Genomic DNA, 8,777 nt, shown 5'->3' with positions numbered 1-8,777 from the left:
ATAATATGAATCCTAAGTTGGCTGAATGAATCCACCATTGGTAGTCCACTGATAGTTCCTGGAATGGGCAGGTGATGCGACAGGACATTAAAGATCCAGACAGGAGATTCACCTCCAGCAGAAGGCGAAGAGTCAAAGAGAATTAAACTCTGCTCAGTCTCTCCCTCTTCTACCAAAGGCCACATCCAAGGAGGTGTTGTCAGGTTGTGACTCTGTTGATGGCTTGGGTTCCTCCCTTATCCTTACTCAGGAGTGTCTTGTTGACAAAATCCCTAACCATCACATCAGTCCAATGTCTGCCAAACCACTGAGAACCATAACTTATCCAAGTTGACACAAAACATTAACCGTCCTTCTCCAGAACAGTGGTATCAACATTCACCCTCACTAACTGTATATAAAACAAAACCAAACTTACTGCCATCAAGTTGATGCCAACTCATAGCAACATCATAGGGCAGGGTAGAAGTGTGAGTTTCTGAGACTGTAACTTTTTATGGGAGTAGAAAGTTATTTTTCCCAAACTGTATATAATTGTGCCTTTTTGCCTTTTTCTTGCCAACACTGGGTCTTACTTCTCAAATCATATCAGGATCTGGTGATGTGATATATATATATAAATCAATGAAATATATATATATATATCCCCTCCCAAAGATGTACATGCCCCAATCTTCTAATCTTATATGACAAAAGGGACTTTTCAGATGTGATCAAGGTAGAGTCTTATGTAGGGGTATTATTTTGGAGTATTTGGGTGGGCCCAGTTTAATCATAGAGACCTTTGTATAGGAGGTGCCAGAGATCCCAAGGGGGTCCATCAAGTACTTTAAAAAAATTCTTAGTGACCCCATGTGGCAGAATAGAACTGCCCCATAGGGTTTTCTGGGCAGTGATCACTCTCTCTCTCTCTTTAAAATTTAAATACTTTTATTGGGTGTTCTTACTTCTTTTATCACAATCCATACAATCATCCATTGTGTCAAGCACATTTGTACATATGCTGCCACCATCATTTTCTTTCTTTTTTTTTTTTTAAATTAACCCATTTATTACAGGCCAGAGAGGTTTCAGATAGTGGAGCTTCTACTGGTCTTTCAATTCCTTCAGTCTTCTGATGGCAGACTTTACTGTGACAGCAGAGGTGGTATTGTAGGTCCAGGCTCCACCGGCAACTGTCTTCATGCAGGAACCGCAGTGCCAGATGCCCACGGCGCGTCTCTTCATCTTGGTTTTGCCGCAGAAGGAGCAAGTGTACTTGGCATGTTGGCTGATTTCAATTTTCTTCACCATTTTCCTGAGGGAGGCGCCGTAACGGGTCCCATATTTGCCCACGATCCCGACCTTCTTGGTGCGTTTGGCCATCTTGCCGCAAACTAGTCCCGCGCCAGAGAGGCGCCACCATCATTTTCGAAGCATTTTCTTTCTTACTTGAGCCCCTGATATCAGCTCCTCATTTCCCCCCTCCCTCCCCCACCTGCCCTCCCTCATGAAATCTTGATAAGTTATAGATGATTATTTTCATATCTTAAATTGTCCTCTGTCACCCTTCACCCACTTTTCTGTTGTTCATCCCCCTGGGAGGGGGTTATATGTTGATACTTGTGATTGATTCCCTTTTTCTCCCCATACCTTCCTGTTATCCTCCTGGTATCTCTATTCTCATTGTTGGCCCTGAGGGGTTTTTCTATCCTGGATTCCCTGTGTTTCCAGCTCTTATCTGTAGCAGTGTGCATATTCTGTTCTAATCTGATTTGTAAGATTGAATTGAGGTCATGATAGTGGGGGCAGGAAGCCTTAAAGAACTAGATGAAAGTTGTGTTTCATCGGTGCTATACTGCACCCTGACTGGCTAATCTCTTCCTTGTGACCCTTCTGTGAAGGGATGTCAAACTGTCTACAGATGGGCTTTGGGTCTCTACTCCACATGCCCCCACCCCCACCATTTACATTGGGTATGATTTTGTTCTGGGTCTTAGATGCCTGATACCTGATCCCACATAGACACTTCATGATCACACAGGTTGGTGTACTTCTTCCATGTGGACTTTGTTGCTTCACAGCTAGATGGCCGCTTGTTTATTTTTAAGCCTTTAGGACCCCAGCTGCTATATCTTTTGATAGCCAGGAACCATCAGCTTTCTTCACCACATTTGCTTATGCTGGGCAGCGATCTTTACGGAAACAGATTGTCAGGCATTTCTCCCTCAGAGGTGCTAGGTGGACTTGAATCACCAAAAGAAGAGAACATAAAATGTCTCATTAATATTGTCTATGTTGATTACATGTTGAAATGATAGTGCTTTGGGTATATTGAGTTTAATAAACTAGATTATCAAAAGTAATTCACCTATGTATTAGTTTTCTAAAAAACCCCCAAACTGCTGCCACCAAGTTGATTTTGATGCATCGCATGACCCTGCATAGGATTTCTGAGATTAGAAATCTTCAAATTATGCATTATTTGTATGTTTTGTCTGTATACTATTAGGTTTTTATCCTTATCACCTTAGTGTGATTTTAAAAACATCATTTTACTGGGGGCTCTTACAGCTCTTATCACAATATCCATACATATATCCATTGTGTCAAACACATCTGTACATGTGTTGTCAAAACATTTTCTTTCTTTTTAAAAATCATTTTATTAGGGGCTCATACAACTCCTATCACAATCCATACATATATCAATTGTGTAAAGCACATTTGTACATTCATTGTCCTCATAATTCTCAAAACATTTGCTTTCCACCTAAGCCAAAACATTTTCTTTCTACTTGAGCCCCTGGTATCAACTTATTTCCCCCCCCTCCCCTCCCACCCTCACTCCCTTCCCCATGCCCCCCTGATAATTTATAAATTCTTCATTTGATTTTCATGTCTGACACCAACTGCTGTTTCCTTTCACCCACTTTTCTGCTATCTGTCACCCGGGGAGAGGGACCATACATCAATCATTGTGATTGGTTCCCCCTTAGTGTAATCTTGTTTGTTATTGTTTTCTGTTGGCTCTCCTAGCTACGAAGCACAGGAGTGGGTTCATAACAATGATAACGTACACAAGGGGATACAGGGAAAACAGGGTGGGGGTGGGTGATAGGAGGGAAAGGGGACTTCAGGAGTAAATAATGAAGGTGGGAGGGGGAGGGCGCACTAGAATAGAATGTGATTGCACAACTCATTTTAATGGCAATTTTACCATGGGGGGTGCTCTAAAATTGATGCGGTAATTGAGAAGTAAACTGAGGCACGACGACAAACAAAGAGAAAAATGGTTAAGAGGCTGTAACAACTCCTTATCAGAAAAAAAGCTCCTGGATGAGGTTCCGTGGTCTAGCAAATAGCTCATGGAAGTTGTGCCCCGTGAGGAGAGTGGTGGGTTTTTAGAGGGTCCCTTTGGGAAGGGGTTGCGCTGCAGCTGCTGGGGATTTTCCACTGCTGTCATGTTTTTCCTTAGTGGAATTGTCCAGCCGTTGCAGGTGGGGAGGGAAGATGGATATTCTTAGAGCCTGTTCTGAGAATTGTCTGTTAGCTTTGTTTCCTGGTATGTGCAGGGAGAAGGGGTGAGGCCCTGACAGCCTGTCCCTGACCCAACATCCTGGCATTTTGGTGATAGATGGCGACGTGAGTTATTCTGGCTACTACCTGCTGATGGCTGGTGGAGGGGGCAAGGGTGGGTGATGAGGGGCTACAGGCCAGAGTGTACTGGGTCAGGTTTGGTAGGCAGGGGCTGTAAGGGTGCAAAAGAAGCTGGTTAACAGTTAAATTGGTTATGTCCATTATTCTGTTTAGAGAAACTTGGAAAAAACAGGGGGCTATTAACAACAAAAAGATATGACTACTAGCAGCCCAAGCAAAGGAAGAAGCCAGGAGACAAAAGGGTTTTGAAACCAAGATGTTAATGAGGTGCTGTCTTGTTGACAGCTCTTGATTTTGTCCGCCATTTTATGAAGAACTTAAAAAAAAAATCATTTATTGTGGGCTCGTACAAATGAAGAACTCTTACATTCTGTTCCACTCTTCCAGGTTCATTAATGGAGTAACAACATTTTTCTTTTAAAAACATACAGGTGCCTCCTTTTTTTGTGGTTAGATCTAGAGCCCTATGGTTTTGGAGCATTACCTGTGCTAGGGAAGTACGTTGTTGCTGTAGGGAGATTAGGGATTCTGAGGTAGAATCCATGACCAACTGGAGGGGGCCCACTAGGATCCCAGTTGCTATGAGTGAGGAGGCAAAGCTAAGGCCAACTAATACAGGTAGGAAGACAACCCTTTTGTTGAGTGGGTTGGTTTTGGGACCCCATAGCCATTTAAATTTGGCAGTCCCGCACATGGTAATTTTGGGGACCACAGTAGTTGGGAGGCAGGAGCTTGTTACAGAGTCACGGATGCATTTGCTAAGGGCGCCATTGTCCTAAAAGAACATTCCTGGTGGGGGCCCTGAGAACCCCTGTAATGCTGTGGGCACTGCTGCGCCGATGGCTTTTGATAGCAAATGGGATATGTCTTGTTTTTGCTAGTGTTGGAAGGATCATCGAAAGGAATTCTCTTTAAGGGTGTAGGGCACTCCCTGGACTTGTTAGATGGGGCAAAATTCATAAGGGCACGGCGGCTAATAACAGGTGCTATAGGGAGGCACAGAAAAGCAAGTGGTTATATTGATTACTTTAGAAACATTGAGGAGGGTAGCAGCTTCTTGGATTACTTTCAACCAGGTGAATGGACTATTGGGGTGTTGTTTGGGTGATGGACTATCTCTTGCTGGTAGCTGGTTAGCCAAGGATTGTTTACTCTCCTGGATTTTTGGTGCCACCTGATTTAATTTATTAAAACTTTTGGGTAGGATTCTTACGTATTGTTGATGGATGCAAAGGGTGGAGACAGGCACTGCGCTGCCAAGAATATAGTTTTCTTTCTATCCCTGACATCCATTTGCTGTCCCAGGGATCAGCGATGTTAAGGCAGTAGGCTTCGCTTTCATCCCCGACACAAATGCCTTGCTTATTTAGCCTGAACTATGCATTCCAGTGCAGCAACCGGTGAATTTTGCAAGAGGTATATGGGCACCTACCATAGATGTCTGACCACCAATGACAGTATTTTTCCATCTGGTTAGACAGAAAACACAGGCTAGGGCCGGCCGTCACATGGTTGGTTATGGACTTTAAGGAGCTGGAAGGGAGGTTGATTGAAACTAGTGACTGGCACCCTGCTGGGGTGCAATATCCTTTTTCGGCAACGTGGGTATGCTTAGCATTGGCAGAACAAATTCCTACGCGAAGCAGTTTACTTTGGGATTTGTAGCCTTACCTTGGCTTAGGGTGGCTTGCAGAAGATACCTGAGCAAAACAAAGGTGAATGGGCCCCATGCCTTGAATAGAGTACGGGGGATCATGGCTGGAAGGCGCCTGTTCAACTTGGCTGAAGTGGTGCCAGTTAGGATCCCCAAGTACCTTAACTGCCATGGAAGTAGTGAGGATTATTATATGTGGACCGGACCACCATGGTTATAGAGGTTTTGAGAAGCACTGAGTTTCCAGGTTGCAGCACCTGAGAAGTTTTTGGTCTGAGTCTTCAGGGCGGGGCAGATACCTGTTCGCATGTTTCCGGAGCAGCTGTCTAAGACAGAGAGATAAGGGAGGTAGAATTCCAAGGGGAGTTCTTGGACTGGTAAGTGGTGGTTAAGTAGGAATGGTCTTCCATACATGAATGAGTTCAAAAGGACAAAGGAAGGTGGGACTACAAGGGGAGGCTCTAATCAAAGCAAGGGCTATAGGTAAAAGTGTCACCCAGGAAGGTGGAGTTTTACAGAAAGCTTTGTGAGGTGATCTTTGAGGAGTCCATTAGCTCTTTCTATTTTCCCTGATGACTGAGGTCTGCATGGAATGTGTAGCTTCCAATCTCTGTTTAGTGCTGAACATACCTGATGAGTGATTTTGGAAATGAAAGCAGGCCCATTATCAGATTGTATGGAGGTGGGGAGACAAAATCTGAGAATGATGTGGGTCACCAGGTGTCTGTCACTATTTTTGCAGTTTTATGTTGGGTAGAGAAGGCTTCTACCCACCCTGTAAGGGTATCAACCATGGTAAGATGGCATCTTAGCTTTTTGTGTGAAGGCATGTGGGTGAAGTCTACTTGCCAATCTTGTACTGGGAGATGTCCTTTTAGCTGATGGGTGGGGAAGCTTGGTTTAAGTCCTTCCTGCTGGCTGACAGAGGTGCGAATGTGGCAGGCAGAACAGTGTTCACACAGGTTTCCAATGACAGTTGATGAAACAGAGGTTTAAGGGAAATGGCTACGTTTTCTTGGGCCGATGTGTAAAGAGTGATTGGTTTGTTGTAGCTGGGCTTGGGGTTAGGCTAGCTTTTCTAGCAGCATCACCCACCTTTCACGGGTTAAGGTTCCTCCCTTGGACAGCAAGGAGTATAATTCTGTGTCTGTATACTATGGCTGGACATTTGGCAGTGACAAGAAGAGGGTGGGAGAGGGGGGAGGCTGGTTTGAATTAGTTAGGCTGCAGGCGACAGTGTCTGCTTGGTTGTTTTCCTGTGTCACTGGGGAATCATTAGTGTGATGCCCTTCATATTTCTTATATTGTAATCCTTTTTTTAAAAATAATGAACACATTCATTTCTCCTTTCTCATTAACTTCTTGGCTAACAGTTTTCTATATATTTTTCTGACTATTTAAAACTTACTGTCTCCATCTTAATTTTTTTTGCGTAACTGGCATGCTATCCACCCGACATGTAAGAGGCCCAGTGGACAATGAGTGTGAAGGTTGGCCATCAATTTTGACAGAGACCTGGGAAGGGTGGAAAGGACCAGAGAAGGAAGGCAAAACAGAGAAGGCAACCCCTGTGTTGATCAGAAGCACAAAACCTTACCCTCTACTTTGATTGTTACCACAGTCTCGGCGAGGGTGATTGAGGTCATCGAGTTTAGGCTCCGTCAATCCTTGGCAGCTAGGCCCAGTAGCATCAACGGTGGGTCAGGGCTTGGAGGGACTGGCCTTCCACAGCTGGGCGCCAAAGAATAGTCACTTCTTCAGTGACTCCATTGACTGCATACCGGACAAGGCTTGCTGAGAGGACAAGGTTGTGGGCAGCGATTGGCCCAGTGACCTTGCTGGCTACACATGAAGCAGGCTCCTGGATGTAGTCTGAAACTGCTATTTCCAGGGCCTGGGAAGGATTCCGACTTCTTTTTGGTTGCTGAAGGCCTCAGGGCTACAATCAAGGCTTGGGCTTGTACGTTTGCCTTCTGGCGATTTCGGGACTCCCTGTCTGCCTCTGCCTGCACATCTCTGGTATTAAAAACTTTAAAGGCCATAGTTACCAGATCCTGGACACCTGGTAAATATTTTTTCATGTCTGAAGCTGATTGAGTAATGAAATATGTGGCAAGGACAGTGGCCCCTGCTGGTGAGGTTGGGTCTAGGCAGGTGTATTGGGTAAGGGCTTTAGTCAGGCGATTTAAAAATGCTGCAGGATTTTTATCCAGCCTTTGAGTCATCTCCCTGGGTTTATCAAAATTAATTGCTTTGTGAGAAATTGCCTGGAGCCCGGCCAAGACACACTGGAACATCTTATCTCTGTGGGCCTGGCCATCCTGGCCTGCCTGGGTATCAGTCTGGGAACTTCAGCCTGGTTCTTGCTTTGGGACAGCCTCATTACCCACAGGCATGTTGGGGTCAGTGAGAGGAACCCAGTCTGCATACTGCCAGGCAGCGGCAAAAACACGCTCTCTTTTTTTTTGAGATGAGAGTGGATGAAAGGACTACAAAAATATTATGCCCTGATAAATGATAGGCTTGAGCTAGATAGCGAAACTCTTTGATGCAGGTGGTGGGATTATTGGAAAAGGAACTTAAGCGCCTTTCAATTTGGGACAAGTCAATGAGAGCGAAGGGAACACGGATGTGGACAAGGCCCTCAGTGCCTGTAACTTCCTGTAGGGGGCAGTGGAGGGGTTGGTGCGAATGAGTATGATGACTGACAGGGGAAGACAAAGGAGAGAGCTTAGGGCCTGGAGTGAGAGGTCGGCAGAGGGGTGGTTGGGAGTTGAGGGGGTAGTGGAGAGAGGTGATGGTGAGGGGCACCCAGAATGTGGAGGAGGCCTTACTGGGGGTGCAGACAATGAGTCAGGGGGTTCAGAGAAAGATGAGGAGGGAATACTGTCAGGGGCCTGATTAAGAGAATGTTTGACTAAGAGAACTTGAGCAGGGTGATAGGTAGTACAGAGAGAGAGATGGGAGCATAGAAGGAAGAAAGCTTGGACGTGGGGGACCTTAGGCCATTGCCATTATCTAGTTTATATTAGGGCTAAACGGAATTTCAGTAAAAAAAAAAAACCAATGTGTTCGGACCAGACGTCTGGCGTTAAGCCAAGGGTTGAGAGGATAGTTAGGAGACACCCTAAAGGTGTGGAAGAGGCTGGCTTGAAATTTTTGTTTCCCATGCTGCAGGGTTCTTAGAAGAGACCAAGCTAGACAATCCGCATCCTGAGTATCCAACTGGGCCTCTGGAATGGCGGGGGGTGGGGGTGGGTGGGAGAGGGGGGGTGGGAAAGCCTGGCTTCCCAGCTCCCCTGGAAAAGGAGCAGAGAGACTCAGGTGTCTCTGAATGTCTCCAACCTTTGGATGAAGGGAGGGGGTCTCAGCAACCTCCCAACTCCCTGGCTGTCCTTTGGACGGCGATGGTCTGATATGGGCCCATGGTTCAGCAGACATTAATGGACAGAGCCTCTGGTGGAAGATCCCAGCAGTGAGGGAC

General features: G+C 45.6%; 1 protein-coding gene across 1 annotated transcript; it reads right to left on the bottom strand.

Annotated features, from left to right (window-relative positions):
* Positions 1 to 1,015: 1,015 nt before the first annotated feature.
* Positions 1,016 to 1,390, bottom strand: LOC142433064 (large ribosomal subunit protein eL43). The gene has a single exon (XM_075538180.1). It carries the CDS (start codon positions 1,363 to 1,365, stop codon positions 1,087 to 1,089), a length of 279 nt encoding a protein of 92 aa, XP_075394295.1. The 5' UTR covers positions 1,366 to 1,390; the 3' UTR covers positions 1,016 to 1,086.
* Between the last annotated feature and the right edge of the window lie 7,387 nt (positions 1,391 to 8,777).

The sequence above is a fragment of the Tenrec ecaudatus genome, chromosome X (genome assembly GCF_050624435.1).
Source record: "Tenrec ecaudatus isolate mTenEca1 chromosome X, mTenEca1.hap1, whole genome shotgun sequence".
NCBI classification, from domain to species: Eukaryota; Metazoa; Chordata; class Mammalia; order Afrosoricida; family Tenrecidae; genus Tenrec; species Tenrec ecaudatus.
This window is presented reverse-complemented; position numbering and strand designations above follow the sequence as displayed.